Below are 20,447 nucleotides of genomic sequence, written 5' to 3'. Positions count from 1 at the left end.
TTATTCCACTGAGCTCTCTGAAGCATTTGAAAGCCTCATGTCTGTGATATCTGCTAAACATCTTTGTCTTTGTTTTAAGTTAAAGTTTTGGGCTGCCTCTTATACTCTCCTGTCTCCAATGCCACTCTCTTATTTCAAGCTCCTGTCCTCATTTACTACTGTAATCATCTCTTACTCTGTCTCTTAGTCTAACCATCTTCTTCTTTGTCTGCCATCAAGTTGGAAGAGCTATTTTCCCAAAACACAAATCCATCAGCTCATTCCCCAATTATGATGCTTTAGTGGCTCCCATTGTCTACGGGATTGGCAAATACATCAAAACCCCCTACACACTTGCTACCACTCATCATTCTGGAGTCCAGGAAAAATACCCTTATTCAGGCATAACTTCAGAACCCTTCTTTTTTGTTTTGAGACAGGATCTTTCTCTGTCACCCAGGGTGGAGTACAGTGGTACAATGAACAAGTCACTACAGCCTTGGACTCCTGGGCTCAAGCCATCCTCCCACCTCAGCCTCCTAAGTAGGTTGGACTACAGGTGCATACCACCACACCTGGATAGTTAAAAAAAAAAACTTTTGTAGAGGCCGGGTATGATGGCTCATGCCTGTAATCCCAGCATTTTGGGAGGCCAAGGGGGGCAGATCACCTGAAGTCAGGAGTTTGAGACCAGCCTGGTCAACGTGGCAAAACCCCGTCTCTACTAAAAATACAAAAAATTAGTCAGGTTGGTGGCTTGTGCCGGTAGTCCCAGCTACTTGGGAAGTGGAGACACGAGAATCACTTGAACCCAGAAGGCAGAGGTTGCAGTGAGCTGACATCATGCCACTGCACTCCAGCCTGGGTGACAGAGACTCAAAAACAAAAAAAAAAGAAAGAACAATATTTTGTAAAGATGGGGTCTTGCTATACTGCTCAGGCTGGTCTCCACCTCCTGGCCTCAAGTGATTCCCCCTTACCCCGGACTCCCAAAGTGCTGGGATTATACTGTGCCTTGCCTCAGGACCTTCATTAACACAGATTTCTGGACAGCCACTACCAATCAATAAGTAGCAGCCTAAGATACAACCCATTAAATCACAAACTGACCCCAGCCTGCTTTGCAGCCACTTTTCCTATCACTTTCCTTCCCACCCATGCTCCGTGTCTGGGTGCTTCTGAGCTCCCCTAACAGGCCTGCTCTTTCAGGCCACTTTGCTCTTGTGCATGCTTAATTATTCTGCAAAGAAAACAATTCTTCCACTGCAATTGCTCCTGTCTTACTAAGCCTTCTAGAGTCAGTTCAAATATCTCCTCTGTTTGGAGGACTTTCCTGACTAGCTTAGGCAGAGTTAGAAAGGAAAAACTTCTTTTCCTTCTATTTACAAGACATTGCAATGATCCATTTCTACATGTGTTGGTCCTCTATTCACTAGATTATGATCTCTTCTGGCCTGGGACTGTTTCTTAATCATCTCTCTATCTTCTCTAAAGCTTTCTACAGTAGTTAGAACACATTAGGTGTCAAATACATACTTACTAAATGAGTGAAGGAATGAAAAGATGAATGGATGAATGGCATTGCCCTCCAACAGTACGTATGGTAGGTTTAGAATTCGTAGGTTCCTGCTTACGGATACTATTAGGGAAACTGCCACAGCAACTCTTCTTAGACTTATCTGGGCACAGGCATATCAGAGAAGTTCAGAATTTCATTGAAAAAGGAGAGTAATAATAATAATAATAATAATAATAATAATAATAGCAATGATGATGATAATACCTAACATTAGTGAATGCTTACTATGTGCCAGGACAGAATCGGCTTGCTTGAAGACTTGAAGAACAAGGAGCAGGGCAGTCTTTAAGTATAATTAAAGATAAGAGCAGGATAAAGATAATTCTGAGTATAAAGAGTCACATTTTGATCTGCTATCCAAAAATAGGACAGCGGTGTAAACTCTATTGAAAGCAGCTTTAGATCACTTTTAATATAAAGGGGTCAGAGCCAAAAGTAACACTCTTTTACACATATGTCTGGACTGGGCAGTCAATAATTTTTTTTATGTCATTTTATAGTGGCTGCAGTTAAGATTATCATAAGAAACTTATTTTCTGGTCACGTTGACATAGATTAGTTAGTAGAGTTTCCTAAATAGTGTTCCAAAGATCTAGGGGAAACATATGCTTTAGGTGACAAAAATTTGGGGGATGATGCATGCTGGTTGTTGGATGGTCCTCTTAGAAACTCAGAATGCATGTCAGCATATTAGGCATAAGAAGACTGCAATAAGAAAACCTGTTCTTCCCAGGCCCGGCGGCTCACGCCTCAAATCCCAGCACTTTGGGATGCCGAGGTGGGTGGATCATGAGGTCAGGAGTTCAAGACCAGCCTGGTTAAGACAGTGAAACCCCGTCTCTACTAAAAATTCAAAAATTAGCCAGCCATGGTTGCAGGCATCTGTAATCCCAGCTACTCACTTGGGAGGCTGAGGGAGAAGAAACGCTCAAAACTAGGAGGCGGAGGTTGCGGTTAGCCGCGATCATACTACTGCACTCCAGCCTAGTCGGCAGAGTGAGACTCCGTCTCAAAAAAAAAAAAAAAAAAAAAAAGGAAAACCTGTTCCTTGTGGCTTACCCTAGAATTCCCCATATGTATTTGACTTGTGAATCCTTTTTTATAAAATGCCTCATATTTATTTCCATGGAATTAGTATTGGAAAATACTGGCTTAGGAGGTTCCTATAAACAGTCCCTCTGTGTTGGGATTCCAGCTGTGGAATATGCAGAGAGGATTGTTATGAAGACCTATCTAATTTAGGGAAGGTAAGATTGACTATGGTTTGGGTGAGAAGAGACTCATGCCTGGTGTTATTATTTATACGATAAAATTCAATCCTCTATGAAGGCTGGGGAGAAAAATCCAACTCTTAATCAATCCTTTGAATTAGCAGTTTAGTTATTATGGTTATATCACAGTCATAAAAATTTATATTTTCATTTTGTCCCAAAGAAAAACTTGGCCATCTTTCTTTAATATTATCAACCTGGAAGCCTGACAGTAAGGATTAAAAATTGCTCCTTCCTTCCCACTTGGTTATTGGAAAGGCTCTGAAAGGTAATCAGTCTTTTGAAGCTACACTTTACAGTCTGCATAAAAATGCCATGATTTCCCTTCCTCTCCCCAACCTAATTGAAAGTGCATAATATCACCCAGCTGGGGAAATGTAAATGGTAAACATATGCAATATATCATGCCATCACACAAAGGCTGGTTACTAATAGGGACTGGGTGGTTGTCAGAACCCTAAGAAGTCTGGAAAACAAGTCTTTTCTTCATACAGATGAGAGCCCTCTGTGCCTGCTACCCTTCTTCCCTACCACCTCCCTCCAGACGTCAAGCTAGTCAGATTAGTCCAAGATCAGTCAACTCATTCCTTGCATGTGTAATTCCAAGGGTCACCTAACAATGTATATCGACTAAAACTCTCTTACATCAGTCTTTCAAGACATGAAGCATTTTACCTTTGGCAGGAGGTGGGGTTGGAATCATCTTGTTTTCTACCTACTTCAACTGTACTGACAGATAGTCCTATTATCTCTCTCCTTAGCTGCTAAACCTAAAGATCTGTGGACTTGTCACCTCTTATCTTTCTCTACTTCATCAAACTCCTATTGCCAAGATTATTTCTTTTTCTACCTCTGATCATCCATGAATATCTATACAGGGTCACCTTTCCCTTGAGTACAAAAACCCCATCTTACTTTTCAAAGGCCCCTGCTCCTCTGCAGCTATCTGTAATTCCCACTTCAATTACACCTACTTGGAAGCTATCATCTTCTCTTTTCTGACTCTCCACCTCCATGTGCCATGCCATCTTCCTGAATAAATCTTTTACAATTGGTCTCTTAGGAGAAAGGACAATATTTGTTCAAAGTTTTCATCATGAGATGTCTGTCACAATATTCCTTCAAAAATGGCTCCCTATTGAATCATGAACTCTGCTACTACTATTCATTCATGCCACCTTACAATTGGCTATTGTTTTATTTTTGATGGTGGATATCTTACAGGTCGGTCAAAGGATGGCACTTGTCTAGGGTACTGAGTCGTTTCAGTTTTAATTGATTGAAGGAGATATTTTTTATCGGTTTCAGCAGTAGAGATGATTTGAAACATACTGAATTAAAGCTACATTTATCTTTCACTAAGTTTATTACCTGTCAGCTGGAACCAGTGGATGGTATGGCTTGTTGACCTTGGCATAGAGACCCTCTAAGTGGTCTCTTTCTGGAGACAGTGGACGGCCATCCCGAGGGTAACCAAATGGTCCAGCTCGAGGGGGAGATGGAGATCTAAAGACATTTGCTGATGTGCATGGTTCCCGAAAGTGGTTCACTCTGGCATAATTGGGGTCCATTTCATCATCATCCATATCATACACTGATCCAATTGCACCAGTAGCATAATCAAGAAGACCTCTTGCCTGCTTTTCCCTTAGCTCCTGATGTTTTGCTCCAATCCTGAAAAATACAGTACAGGTAGCAAAGATGTATGTGAGTTTCATATAATAATACAATGAAATACTCTCTTGAATTTACATTAACTCTTCCTCGTCTCTTAGCTGTCATTCTCCTGTTTACTCAAGATCACAGCATGCAGAAATGCCAACAGCATAAGAAGATTAATTTTATATATCTGATCTTTATTTGTTACAGGGTCTTTACTTTGATAGCAATGCTATGGGTATTTTGATATCTTGCCCACTGATGACTAGGCTGATAGTAGCTTCAGAGGCTGATTTTCATTCACATTCCCTCCCCACAGATGGCATGTGCTTGTGGGAACAGTGCATCTTTGGTTCGATATTATAGAAGCCTTTCTTGGGACAGGGATGCATGTTAACAAACCCATCAAAATCCTCTAGTTTTTCTACGACTTCAGTAATTTAGTGCCCTAGAGTTCCTGTGTATTCTTCTAAAGAAAGGAACTTGTGAAAATTGATTTAAATATGAAAAAGAAATACAGAGGCTTTCTGGTCACTAAAAGCAGTGGGATCAGGGATAATTTATAAGAGACTCTAAGTTTTTTGGTTATACAAATGGGGATTATTGTGTCTCATTATATAGGGGCTAGGGACAGAGTAAAATAGTGAAGAAATTAATAGGTTCCTGACAGAGATGAATTGGCACATATAAGTGAATTAAACACCATTACTGGCAGAACTCCACAGTGCTAAAGCCTTAAGTGATATTACAAAATGCTAGTGCTAATCAGTGCCACTGTGCAGTCTACTGGGAATGGAAGCAGAAAAATATACTTAGGTGGATTCCAAACCCATCTGAATTTTGAGAATTTGACATTTAATCTGGAAAGTGTTAGATCAGCTCTACTAAATTCTCAGTAATGTATTAAAATGGAAAGGTCACTACAGCCTCTTACTGGACAATGGTGATCTTGATGGTGTTAGGAGGTCTTCAGCACTAATGAGAAAAGAGTGTCAACCTTGTCACTGGACAAAGAAGGGGCACTGTGTACAAGAGGAGAGATAAGACGATGCTGGCTCAGGCGGCTAAAGAAAGTCAAGAAAAGATGGGACAAACTTGATGTCCTGGGCCCAGAGAATATAAGAGGGCTGTGGGCTAGAAGTGAATGATCTGTATACGACTGGAGACATACGGGAGGCCTGGACGAGTTAAAAAACAACTGAAACCCATCAGTATCTTCCCCCATTCAAACAAAAACATCTGTTTTGCACATGGAAGCTAGTTTTATTTTGCAAAACACCAAATCATTTGTAAAAATCTTTAGAAGGTAGGATTTTCTGAGGTATTTTTCTCTTTTGGCAGAACAACATTTTTGTTTTTTATTTTTCTGAGTAAGGAGGAGAAAAGAAATTGGGCAATTTCAATTGGGAAGCAAAAAGCAAAAAACAAAACAAAAAGAATAAGAAGGCATGAGACCAAAACCAAAACCAAAACAAAACCCCAGCACCTATCCTCAAGTTACAACAGATGAAAATAAATGCCAGGATATATTATGGCATATCTCTTTTGATTAGGCCAAACCTGTGCCCTACACAGAAGTAATTAGAAGAATTTATATTTTTGCATACGGCAACTTGAATTTCCAAGGGATTCTGAATTAAGATGAAAGGAAGATTACACAGTAGGGTACCCGTTAAGGGGCCTTGCCTATTCCCTTTCAATGCCTGTTAGTCCTAGATTCATGGATGCTTGTTTTAAGTAATTTTTGATAAAGAAGATAACCTGCTCCATTCTGTAACAAAACAATCTTTCCAGAGACAGTGCAGACTCGATTATCAGAGAATGCTTGCTGCACCCTGATGATAGGGATGGATTTCCATTGCAAATAGAGCAAAGGATATCAATAAAGTTAGGGGGTAGGATTCTGTGTGGTTGCTATCCCTCATAAGTGAGACGCCTTCAAGAGAAATCATTCAGCAGAAAGATGAATATCTCACGGCTGCCTCATGGGGCTATACTTGTGTGCATTAAAGGAAGAGGAAAATACTAAGCTTGATTTTTAAAAATCACAGAAATAGAACACTGGTATCTGTGTTCCTTATTTCATCACTTCTTTCTTAGAGGTTTTCTCATTAATTAAACTTGCTGAGTACGTGGAGAATCTCAGATGAAAAGTACTACGTCTGTGCCAAGCAATATTTTATCTTATATTTTTCCTTTCTGAAACAAAACCGTTTCTCTTTGATACTCTGCACCAGTGAGTGTTTCAGTAACTAATTTCATATTAATTATTCAACAGGTAAAATAGTAATTTCTCTGAACAATCATTATTATGTCATATATCAGGGTCCCTCCATGTTGAGGAGGACAAGGTAATCTCCGAAAAGGAGTGTATGGTGGCAGAAGAGACCAAGACGGAAGTGTCAAGGACATTTTTTTTTTTTGGTAGCTTTGACCCTCACCCCCACCCCGAATTCATTGAGAATTTTACTTGTTTATAGTCATTTCCACTTAGAGGTTTCCTTACCACTGGGAACTCAACCTGTTAAAATATTTATTTTTCAAAAGATACCCTTTTTTATTTGACGGTACTACCAGTTTCCCCATTCTTCTGAGCAAACTGCGTTTGAATTGTTTAAATCTCCTCTTTCTCTTTTCCTCTATGGGAACATTGCTGCTTCTTTTCTCCATAACACCTCTTGGGTATCCTCTTTTATTTCCATTTCTTTCATCACAGTCTAATGTTCAGACTTTTATGTTGCCCAGATCTGCACCGTCCAATATAATGGCCATTAGCTGAGTGTGGCCCTATAAAATTAAATTTGAAATAATTCATATCGAATCAATTTCTCAGTTTCACAAACCACATTTCAAGTGCTCAGTAACTACATGTGGCTAGTAACTACTATATTGGACAACACAAATAGAGACTAATTCCATCATTGCAGAGAGTTCTATTGGACTGTACTGGCCTAGATTATTCTGAGAGTTTTTGGTATGTCACCTCATCCCACTTTAATATATACCTTAAAAGGCTCTGGAATAATCTTCCTTAAAGAGTATTTCTGTCATATCTGTCAGATTGAGGATCTCTAATAAGAGATGATAATAAATGATGAAGTCAAGTAAGTGACTCTACTTCCCTCCCTGAAACTCTATATGAACAAACACTTGAGAAATTGGGAAGAAAATTCTATCTACAGTGGAATTAGAAAACGACCATAATCTCATGCCTTGCTATGAAACTTGGACTCAGCCCTAAAGGTGGAGTGCACCACCAGTCAATATATGGCTGCATCTCCAGCCATGTATACATTTCACTGAAAATAAGGAGGGAGTCTAGAGGGGTAGAGTCAATAAACTTTAATATAGTCTAAGGATAGGAATAGGACCCTGGAATTGTAAGGTAATTCTTTGTGGGGCTCCAGCTTCAGAATGGAGGAGAGGCAGAGACAGAAGAGAGATATTTCCCCTGAGCAGGTCTCCCACCTTAAAAAAAAAAACTTCATGGAGGTGAAGTAGTGAGAAGAGAGAAGTATGAACCTGCTTTGTATCTGATAGGCAGAATTAGCAGAGTTATATAACCCAGACCCATCAAAATAGGAACAGTAATCTAGGTGACTTCACTAAGAAGTGGGCTGATCTCAGACTAGCTCTCCCAAAACAGAAAACCGTAGAAAAGAAGCCCCCAGGGCAGAGTACCCAGCAAATCTGGCAAAAGGGTATTTTGAGAGATCATGTAGAATTGAAGCTGCTGGTAACCTTAGATCACTATGCCCATGTTATCTAATACTATATTTTAGCTCAGATGTTTTTTAAAGAAAATTAAAAAAAACTTCCATAGAAGATAATATAAATTTAATGGTCATACTTAAATACAGTAAAAGAAAATGTTAGAGCTTATTGCATATAGTAAGCATAAGTGCTGTCTCAAGGAGGAAAATCAAGTAATCGACAAATGCAGGCAAACTCATGCTGGCCTCTAACACAAATAGAGATAAAAGAAAAACATTCTCAAACATTTGAAAACATAGAGGGAATATGGTACTTCTTGACCCATCTTGAAAAACTTATTAATAATGGAAAACAGCAAACTAAGAACTGCATCAAAATGAAGAATTCAACATGGTTGCTACGGTGGTAATGTCTCCCAAAATTCATGTGTTGATATACAGTCTCCATTGTGGTAGTATTAAGAGGAGGTTTTGGGAGGTGACTAAGCCTTTTGGGAAGTGACTAAGCCATCGTGAAAAGATTAACATCTTATAAGCGGGCTACAGAGCACTAGCTAAGGTCACTCTTTGCTATTCCATTGTTCTGTTCTTCTGCCAAATGAGGAAACCTAGGCAGCACCATCTATGGGCAACAGGGCCTCACCAGACACGGAACCTGCTGGCACCTTGATCTTAGACTTCTCGGTCTCTTGAACTATGAGAAAATAAATTTCTGTCTTTATAAATTACCCTGTCTCAGGGTTTTGTTATAGCAGCAAAAATGGACTAAGATAATGGTGAAGCTGTGGAATAGCAGGTCTGGAGGTAAGCAATACATTCATTTAAATATAAAACTAAGACTAAATATCTGTGGGAACAATAATTATAGAAAAAATGTAAATATTATAAACTCTGATAATATAAAATATAAAAAAAACTAATGAAAATCACAAGTTAATAAGGAAGTAATTTAGGAGAGAGTACCCTATCTTTATTTTCACCCTTCTTCATTTTCTCACTTTATAAAGCAGGCATCGGTAGTTACTGTCTAAAATTGACACATCAAGAAACAGAGGTTTGAATATATTAAATATAATTACAAAGAAACCACTAAAACCCAAATTTTCAGCAGGAGAGAAATACACAAAATAAACTCTTTACCATATAGCAGAAAATAAAAAAGAGATAGCAGTAAAAAAGAAAGTAACAAAAAATTAAGTTGACCAAATTTATGTTATGAAAATAAATGTAAATGGAATAAATTTCTTTATTATAATTAAAGGATCCCAGGTATCAAAAAGAAAAACACACAAAGTGCTATTATAATAGTAAAAGGTGGGAAACAGTCTAAATATGCATTAACAGGGGAACATAGAAAAGTATTATGCAGCTGTAGAACATGGGGTCATACTATTCCTATACTAAAAAGAAGATGATGTATGTAAGGGTGAGGGTACTATACATATAAATATTTATATGATATATATGCTTACATATACATAGAAAATGTCTGGAAGAATACACAAAAAATTCCTAAGTGGTTGCATCTAGAGAGTGGAATTAGAGGTAGCCTTTATACCTTATGTGCTATTTGCATTTTCTATATTTTTAAGATAATTAAAAAAATAAATTTAACTTAATTTTCAGTACAGGGGGTACATGTGCAGGTATGGGTATACATGGGTATACTGCATAATGCTAAAGTTTGAGCTTTTAGTGAATGCATCATGCAAATAGTGAACATAATACTCAACAGGTAGTTTCTCAACTCTCACCCCCATCCCACCCTCCCCAAGAAAATTTTAAAAACTTAAAAAATATAAAAAATTTCCTAACAACTACAAGTTGTAGTGAATAAAAATGTTTTTGAAAACATTAAATACCCTGTACCAAAAGGCATCTTTATTTCTTGTAAACTTGATTTCTCATGATCCCTTTGTCAACTCAGCTATGACAATTTTCTTCAAATTATTGTTCACTGAACTTTTATTTGGTCTCTTTAAATCAACTGCTTTTCCTAATATTACTCATGTCCCATTAATCAAATATTTAACTCTAGTTTTCTCTGGCATAAGGACTTAACTTATTCATAAACAGCTCCACAATGACCTTAACAATTCTTTGTCTCCTTTTCAACTCATACATCCAGTAAATTCTCTATTAATACGAAACTGTTATATGTCACTTTGTAGAAAACAAAACCAATTAAAAAACTTTTATGATTTATTCTAGACCTTCTGCTTCCATAACTAGATTACGGGCTCCTTGAATGCGTCATGAGTGTTCTTCCTGCTGATATTTGGTCGACAGATTAATTTATTCAATATTTTACTGACATTATACTATATACTAGAAAAAAAATAGTCTCTTACTTGCTATCAAGGGAGACATAAACAAGTAATTATCATTCAATGAAAAAATAAATAATAACTAGAAATGCCTAATAGGCAAATGAAAAATGTATCATACATCATCAGGGAAATGCAAATTAAAACTACAGTGAGATGTCCTTACTAAAGTGTAAAAGAATGACAAAAACAAATGTTGGAAAGGATATGGAGCATCCAGAACATTCACACACTGCTGGTGGAAGTATAAAATGGCATAATCCCTTTTGGAAAAGGTCTAGGAGTTCTTTCAAAACTAGACTTTCACTGATGTTAGGACCCAGTGATTCACCTCAGGTGAATTGAGAAAAGAAATGACGACATATGTTTACCAAAAATCCATGAAGAGTGTTCAGGAGCAGCTTTATTCATCATAGCAAAAATTAGACATAATTCAGCTGTTTATCACCAGGAGAATGGATAATCAAACTATGGTTTATGCACACAACAGAAGATAAATCAGCAATAACAAGAAATAAACTACAAAAATAGCCAACAGCAGGGATGAATTTTAAAATTATCATCCTTAGTGAAAGAAGTTGGACAGAAAAAAGGATTTACTATATACTATATAATTCCATTTGTAAGTAATTCTAGATCAGGCTTTTACCTATGAATGGGAAAAAGTATGAGGGAACATCCATGGGTGCTAGAAATGTCCTGTAACTTGACATACATTCATTAAAAGAGAATAGAGAATATTATTCTGTTTTCAAAGATCTGAGCATTTCGCTTTATGTAAATTATACCTCAATTTACCTTTTTTTTTTGACACAGAGTCTTGCTCTTGTTGCCCAGGCTGGAGTGTAGTGGCGTGATCTCAGCTCACTGCAACCTCCACTGCCCGGGTTCAGGTGATTCTCCTGCCTCAGCCTCCTGTGTAGCTGGGATTACAGGTGCCTGTCACCATGCCTGGCTAATTTTGTACTTTTAGTAGAGAAGGGGTTTTGCCATATTGGCCAGGCTGGTCTCGAACTCCTGACCTCAGGTGATCCACCTGCCTCGGCCTCCCAAAATGCTGGGATTATAGGCATGAGCCACCGTGCCCAGCCTATAACTCAGTTTAAAAAGAAAACACAAAAAGAAAAGGTAAAAATGCTGATTATACTACTTATACCTTTTATAAACTAACAAATTTAGATTCATTATTTATAAATTGAGTTATATATAATTCTCTTTTAAATGCATTATCTAAAAGCAGTTATTATAACAAATTAACAGAATACAGTTGCTGGGAAAATATTTAAATTACTTAAGCAAACACACCCCTTCTCAAGCAACCAAAACACTTCCAAAATTTTTTGAATGATGAATGCAGAAACTTGTAATAGATGTAAAACAAGCTGTCTAATCTTTAGAGGAGGTATTTATGAATCAATAAGAATGATTTGTATTATCAACATCAAAGGCTGGCCTACAAATTGGTACTTTATGAAAAAATATGTTTTTAGTAAGTAGTATAGGGGAAAGTGAAACAGGAAGAGGTAGTAGGAGTTTTTGAAGGGAGTTTACATTATTAAATATATATTATTAAATACAGCAGCTACTAGCTACACATGGATACTGAACTCTTGAAGTGTGAGTAGTACGACTAAGGTACAAAATTTTAATTAATTAAAGTTTAAATAAATTAAATTTATTTAAAGGCACTAAATTTATTTAAAGGAAAGGCACCACTGAAAATATAAAATAAAAGGCTCGAAGAAGAAGAAAAGAATTAAACTATACAGATAACAGGAGAAGAGTGTTCCAGGTAGAGAGACAGCAGATATAAAGCCCCTGAGGCAGGCATGTGCTAAAAACAGCAAGGCCAGTGTGAGGGAGTGAGAAGTTGGAGGAGGCCAGAGAGGAAGCAGGGACTTAGGGCAAACAGGGCTTGGAGGTCCATGGTAGAGTTCGGTTTTTACTCTCAGTGAGGTGGGAAGCAAACTAGAGGTTGCGAGCAGTGAAGTGATAGGCTCTGACTTACATGGTAAACGGCTCTCTGACTGCTTTGTTGAGAACAGAGTGAAGTGGGCATTTCTGGGTGAGAGAAAAGCTGTGGAGAACAGTTAGGGGATTATTACAATAAGCCAGGTGAGGGAAGGTGGTGGTTGTCCATACAGGTGTATCATTGGAGATGGTAAGAAGCAATTGGATCCATGAGCTAAAAATAAAACTGATTTAAAAACAAAATTCTGTAATTAAGACTGCCCTTCAAATGCCTCAAAATAGAAAAGTTTGCTACACACAAGAACCCATCTTGTCCAGTATTTCATCTATCTAAAAAGATGAACTGACATCAATAATAATATTAGTGATATATTTTCTCATGATTATATAACAGTTCTCATAATGTACAGAAGTCTTAACTTTAGAGAAGAAGAAGCTGAGATTAGAGAGGCTACACACTTTGCCTGACAGCTAACATTTACTAAATGGTAGGAATTGAATTACTGAATTCTGTGGAGGTGTCTGTCTTCAACATTAATGTTTCTTTCATTTATGTTAGATTATAAATAATCTAAACATGATCACATTTTAAAAATTGATGTGGCCAGGTGCAGTGGCTCACGTCTCTAATCCCAGGACTTTGGGAGGCCGAGGTGGGCAGATCACGAGGTCAGGAGATCGAGACCATCCTGGCCAACATAGTGAAACCCCGTCTCTACTAAAAATACAAAAAATTAGCTGAGCGTGGTGGTAGATGCCTATAGTCCCAGCTACTCGGGAGGCTGAGGCAGGAGAATGGCAAGAACCGGGGAGGCAGAGCTTGCGGTGAGCAGAGATAGCGCCACTGCACTCAAGCCTGGACAACAGTGCAAGACTCTGTCTCAAAAAAAAAAAAAAAACTGATATAATGAAAACTTTCAGATATCCAAAAGTAGGATAATAGCACAATGAGCTCCCATATACGTTTCATTTCTGTATTCAATAATTATCAAGATTCGGGCTGGGCACAGTGGCTCATGCCTGTAATCCCAGCACTTTGGGAGGCAAAGATGGGCAGATCACTTGAGGTCAGGAGTTCAAGACCAGACTGGCCAACATGGTGAAACCCCATCTCTACTAAAAACACAAAAATTAGCAGGGTGTGGTGGCACATGCCTATAATCCCAACTACTTGGGAGGCTGAGGCACGAGAATTGCTTGAACCTGGAAGGTGGAGGTTGCAGTGAGCCAAGATCGTGCCATTGCACCCAGCCTGGGCAACAGAGCAAGGCTCTGTCTCTAAATGAATAAATAAATAAAATCAAGATTCTGTCATATTTTAAATATATTTTTGTATTAATTTTTTACCAAGCATTTTGAAAGTAAATCCCCCTACATACTTCCAAAGGCATATCAAAATATCATGAATGTTTTATTATGCCATTATTTCACCTAAAAATTAACAATTATTCCTTGGTATCATCTAATACTTACTCCATAAACAAATTTTCCCAAATGCCTTAAAAATGTCTGTCTTCCCCAGATGATTTATTTGAATCAGGTTGTAAAAATGCTTGTACGTTACATTTGGTGTTCTCTTAAGTCTCGTTAAATGTACTGAACTGTACTCTTTTTCCTTTTTGCTTTTTATTTTTTCCATGCCTTTGGGTTATTGCGGAAACCAAGTTGATCTTCCTGTAGTTGGTCCCATGTGCTGGATTTCTGTTTCCTTTCTTGTGAAATGATTTAACTTATTCCTCCATCCCCCCAAATATCTTGTTTATGAAGAGTAACTTCTAGAGCAGTGCTTTCCAATAGGATTTTCCGTGATGATGGAAATGGAAATCTTCCATATCCGAGCTATCTACTACAGCAGCCGCTAGCTACACATGGATACTGAACTCTTGAAATGTGGCTAGTATGACTAAGGTACAAAATTTTAATTAAAATTTAAATGAATTAAATTTCAACGTGACTAATGTTTATCATATTATGTGGACAGTGCAGCTGAAGGCTTAGTTAGATTCAACATTTTTGAGGAGGAGTACTCTGGTAGGTTGAATGGTGGTTCCCTAAAACAGACAGTTGACCATTAAACAGGGTTTGAACTACATGGGTTCACTTAGACACAGCTTTCTTTCAACTAAACCCGGATAAATATGGTATTTGTGGGATAAGGAACCTGCATATATGGAGGGCAGACCTTTCATATAAGTGAGTTTTGCAGGCCTCTCACTTATATACCGAGGGAAATTGTATGTCCATCTGGAACCTGTTGATGCAATCCTATTTGGATACAGGTCTTTGTACATGTAATTAAGTTTAAGATGTTGTTGTGAGATTATCTTGGATTATCCATATAGGCTCTACATCTGATGACAAATGTTCTTATAAAGGAGAAGACATAAACGGAAGAGAAGAGCCAGAGAAGGCAATGTGAAGGCAGAGGCAGAAATTGGAGCCATGTGTCTATAAGCTAAGAAACACCCAGGATTGCTGGCAGCCAAGAAAAGCACAGAAGAAGATGGAACAGATTCTCTCTCAAACCCTCTGGAAAGAAGCAACTCTGCTGACACCTTGATTTCAGACTTCTGGTCTCCAGAACAGTAAGAGAACAAATTTGTAGTAAAGCCACCAAGTTGATGGTAATCTGTTAAATGGCGGCCCTATGAAACTAACATCAATACCTTAAAGGAAGCACACATGCTTCCAATTGTGTCATACACAAAAATTTGGAAAAATGTGTATTTTTCTAAATTTAACATAACAAAGTATAGTTATATAGCTTTCATCTCTGTCTTCTCCATCCTAAATATCTGATTGTCTTTAGTAATGCTAAGGAGACAAACTGATGTCTCCATTGTAAAGTTCCCCTATCAATGTTTCATTTAATCATTTCTTTCACTGATGATGTTTGACTGAATTAATTATTTCATTAGGGGTTGCACAATGGTCATTTTTGAAGGCCATTTAAAAAATTTATTAGCTGGGATTCTTCTGCAAAGAAAATCAACAATTTTGGCATTTTTATTATGGTGAGATGTACGTAGTATTGGGAAATCTGAATAAATGCTTAAATATTTCTTTTTCATTGCTAATTTTCAGAGTCAGGAGTTAGTGTCCTAGATAGTTCCAATGGTGACAAACGAGTAGTTAGGAACATTTTTGGGGGAATACGGGATTGTGAACATAATTATAAACTTATGGTTTTTTATGTAAGTCCATAATATATAATACACATTTGTAATAACATATTTAGGATTTTTATTCAATTGCATTCCTTATACTTTTTCTTGCACATATTGTCCATATTTAGTCAAGAGATTGCATTGTATGAGCTCTTTCATTCTTCTGGCTTAACCTTTAGCCTTTGATTGCTTCCTTGCTTTACGACAAACAAGTAGTTCCAGGTTTATGTTGAGTATCTTGTGTTCCTAATTTGGAAGCAGTCATTCCTCCAAGGACCCCTTTGTTTTTAGTGGGGAATGATATCTAGAGACCACAATCTGGGCCCTAGGCATGCTCACTGCCACTGGGTTATTATTATTTCTCAGCCTTTTCTCTGAATAGAGTTAGGAAATACATATTTTTGGGAAAAAAAGCCCATACGTTTATACTAATATTTCTGATTCAAATTTAACATTACAGGATTTTTACTTTTAAAATTTTAATATTGTATATTTATTCCTCCCTCCTTTAAATGCAAAATCTTGATTCTTAACACTGATATAATTATTTTTATCATATAGCTTTAAAATGATAATATCAATATTATATGTCTTAGTCCCATCAAGCTGCTATAATAAAATAGACTGGAAGCCTTATAAATAAATAATAGAAATGGATTTCTCACAGTTCTGGAGGCTGGGAAGTCTGATAACAGGATGCCAGCATGGTTGGGTTCTGGTGAGGGCCTTCTTCCAGGATGGATCGCTGACTTCTTGCTGGATCTCTCACATGGCAGAAGAGGTGAGGCAGCTCTCTGGGGCCTCTTTTTATTTTATTTTATTTTTTGTGACAGAGTCTGGTTCTGTTGCCCAGGCAGGAATGCTACTGCATAATCTCTGCTCACTGCAACCTCTGTCTCCTGGGCTCAAGCGATCCTCCCATCTCAGCCTCCTGAGTAGCTGGGACTACAGGTGCACACCATCTGGCTAATTTTCATAATTTTTTGTAGAGATGGGGTTTTTCCCATGTTGCCCAGGATGGTCTCAAACTCCCGAGGTCAAGCGATCAACCTGCCTTGGCCTCCCAAAGTGCTGGGATTACAGGTGTGAGCCACACGCCCAGCCTCTGGGGCCACTTTTATATGGACGCTAATCCCATTCATGAGCACTTCACTTCCCAAAGGCCCCACCTCCTAATACTATCACACTGATGATTAGGTTTCAACATATGAATTTGCTGTGGGGAACAGAGTTGGGGGGATGGCGACAAAAACATTCAGATCACAGCAATTACTAACAGTTTGACTATTAAAGTTTAAGATGTCTTCATTGCTCTATTTTTTTGCTAGAATATATTACACTAAATATGTATAATCAAAATGTGTATTCTAATGTCACTTGAAGTAATTCTTTTTCCTGAATGGCTATGCAACCAATTTGTTTCACAGTTAGGTTATTTATTTTGGTTTGTTTTCAGTTTTTAGGGATTGTTTTTTCCTTTTTATTTAATTTGCTATATGTAAGATATTTTTCAAAATTTAAATATAGCAAAATATGCTTATAATATATAGCTTTCATTTCTGTCTTCTCCATCCCATGCAATATAACTATATTTGTTTCTTTAAAAAAAGCAAGCATGTTTATATATTTAGATCCCTTCTTTGTTACACAAAAGGTAGCATACTGTCCATTTTTCTATACTTTGCTTTTTTACATAGTAATAGACAGAAGAACATTCCATATTAGCAAAGAAATTATAGACACTACAATTTCTTTAGATATCTTTCTCATTTTTAAAATGCTTCATAGTATTCTACTGTGTGGACACGCTTTTGTTTATTTAACGAGTCATGCATTTGCAAACATTTGGGTATTACTGATTTTTTGCTATTGCAAATAATGTCATAATGAAAAATCTTGTGCAAACGTCAGTCCATATTGTTACCACTGTGGCTTTGGGAGGAATTCACAGAAGCAGGATTGCTGGGTCAAAGAGAAACACACATATACTTTTTTCTAGATTATGACAAAATTCCTTCCACATTTCTTTTATTTTGCATTGCCACCTACACTGTAAGAGGATGCCTGTTTCTCTACAGTCTCATCAACAGAGTGCATTGTCGAACTTTGGGAAATTTGATAAACATAGGTGAGAAGTCATATTTCAGTGAAGTTTTAATTAGCCTATCTCTTATTATATGATGCTGAGTATCTTTTCATATGCTTAAGGGCCATTTTCATTTCCTCTTCTGTGAGCTGTCCATATCTTTTGCTGATTTTACTATCAGATTGCTAGCCATTTTCCCCCTCGATTTTTCAAAGACCTTTGAATAGGAGCAATATTAGCACTTTATCTGTGGTATAAGTTGCATCTATATTTTCTGATTTTCTCATTTGCCTTTTATGATTCATTAAATGATTATTGATTAGTGTTTCATATTTTCTACTCCTCAAAAGCCTTAGAACATTTTGTTACTTTTCCATACTATTTCTTGATTTATTTTGTCTCATGCAGAATGTGTCCACAATAGCATAGCTCTGACTGACTTGGCCAGTGCTAGGAAGTTGTAGGCAGTGAAATTCTCTTTGTTGCTACTGTATGAACCCAAACAACAGAGTCAGAGATGAATAGAGAGTAAAGAGGAGGTTTGCTCCCTATAGTGGTAATGGTAGTCGAGGTCAGAAAAGGTTTTTCACGGAGAGCTCTGGGGTAAAAGAAGTAGTATCATTAAAAGAGATTATAAACTACCTGCTGTACAGCTTTCTTTATTGACAGCAGAGATAATTTGTCTGGCTATCATTTCTGCTTTTGTAATAGAAGCTACAATTAGGTCACTATAATTATCCTTTGTTCCAGAGAACAGGCTCAGTTTCTTCAGCTTTTCCCTATCAATGCAGTTTTAAAGCTACAAGCTGTACCTGGTCAGGAACAATGTGAGTTTACTATTATTATTATTAGTAGTAGTAGTAGTATTAAAATTATTATACTGAACAGCCAATACAATGTTACATGCAATCTTTGTGATCAATGTTTCATTTTTTCAACAAAACTATTTTAACTGCATTAATATTTTTCACCATTGCCTCATTCCTCTCTGGGTGTCTATAATATTTTCTAAACGATCTCCTTCAGTACCGCCCATTTTTCTTGTCAGCCTAAACCAGATCTGACATTGTAAGGGAACTAGATTGATGGGATAATTTATCACCTTTCTTGATATAAATAAATAAATAATACTTATATTTCTGTACAGTAAATTTGACATTCTATAATACTGACATACAAATTTTTTAATGTCATTAATTGACTCTGTTTATGTTTTCCTCTGTGCACACACAAATAACACGGTGAATTCTTCATGGTTTGCAGAATCCAATATGTGGATATTGTGCTTATATAGTCCATGGTTTGCCAAAGATCATGGAGCAAAGGGCATGTTGATGTTCTTTTTCTCTAAATCCTAAATGCTCATTAAAGTAAGTCAAGGCAGTCGAGTTTGGGAAGCTTCTGAGAGTCAGGCGTGGACTCAGAACATTCTAATTCTAGAGAATCCTGAAAAGTTAACTGGTTCTTTGCCTAGGTGGGATGACCACAGAAAAGACTTCCATATCCTACATGGCCTGGAACCAAACACATTCCCCAAATCAAATGTTTTTTTTTTTTTTTTTTTTTTACACCAAGTCTATTTCATATTCTAAACTAATGGGATTTGCAATTCCTACCTACGAGTTGCATTTTTTACAATGCCAAATGGCAAGATCCTTGAGTATCTTTCCATTGCTACTAAACACTGCCATTTCAAGAAAACTGCCCTTGAAGGCTCTCCAACTATTGCAATTTACATTTTCCCTAAATTTATACCTTTCCCAGACCCATTAAGCCTTTCCCATTGCTAATGCACTGAGTTCCTGTAATTTCTATTCTCATAATGTAGACAAGTTTCTCAGAAATGCTTAGTAAACATTTTTAGCTTTCCTTAGAAAATTAGCCCCAAAGAGAGGTGGGGATGTGACGGGGAACAACCTACAGAGTACTTATGATATTCTCTGATAACAACTAATTCCTTTATAACAATCCTAGACAGTCCCCCTACAAAAGGTGTCATTAGCATTGAAGACATTAAATGATGTTCCCTAGGCTGCTGGCCAAACTAACACTGAAGAAAGAGCTGTAAGAATCTGCCCCTGGGGGAGCCCTGCCGGTTGGATAAAATTTGTAACTTGTTGATGTGCTTTATTCTTATTGCTAATGACATTTGTAAGTGGCAAGAAGTAGCCTTTATTTTATTTATATTCTCCCAGTGTATATTTGCCCACTTTTTGTAGCACAGACCAAAGCAGAAAGCAAAGTAAGTTTTCTGTATTAAAATTTTCTGGAGCACAGCATTGTTTAACCCTAGGGACTGCCAAGGGTTATACCTGAAAACTAAACGACAGGCCCTCGGTGCTTATCATTATCTGGAAAAGAATGAGGATCAACCCCTTCTGTTGAATGTCTGGGGTTTTGTAAGCTACATAAGCTTCCTGAAGAGGAAACAGGAAAAATAAAGAGAATAAAAGGAAACTAGCTACATTTCCTTTCCTTTCCCTTCAAACCTTTCTTTTCTTTCCATTCTGTCACCTGGAATTTCACACCTGGCCGGTGCACTCCTGGACACGTCTTTGATCTTTATCTCTCAAAGCCGACTCACATAAAAATGTGCTGAAGCATGGGGATCACGGCTGTCCACACAGCATGTGCTGCTCTATTTCCTTTGTTTTCTTGGCCCTAAATGCCACACTCCCCAAGGCCCTGGACACTC

At 37.4% G+C, this 20,447-nt stretch overlaps 1 protein-coding gene across 5 annotated transcripts in view; it reads right to left on the bottom strand.

Moving 5' to 3' along the window:
- PARD3B (par-3 family cell polarity regulator beta) overlaps window positions 1–20,447 on the bottom strand; it is a 1,084,399-nt gene that overhangs the window by 175,272 nt on the left and 888,680 nt on the right. For all 5 annotated transcript variants that reach the window (XM_063695123.1, XM_019022741.4, XM_019022742.3 and 2 more), the window contains one exon: window positions 4,201–4,503. In XM_063695123.1, coding sequence (XP_063551193.1) covers window positions 4,201–4,503 — 303 coding nt within the window. The remainder of the gene's footprint in view (window positions 1–4,200; window positions 4,504–20,447) is intronic.

This window comes from Gorilla gorilla, chromosome 11 (assembly GCF_029281585.2).
Source record: "Gorilla gorilla gorilla isolate KB3781 chromosome 11, NHGRI_mGorGor1-v2.1_pri, whole genome shotgun sequence".
Taxonomy (NCBI): Eukaryota; Metazoa; Chordata; class Mammalia; order Primates; family Hominidae; genus Gorilla; species Gorilla gorilla.
Note: the sequence above shows the minus strand (reverse complement) of the source record. Positions and strands in the feature narration are given on the sequence as shown.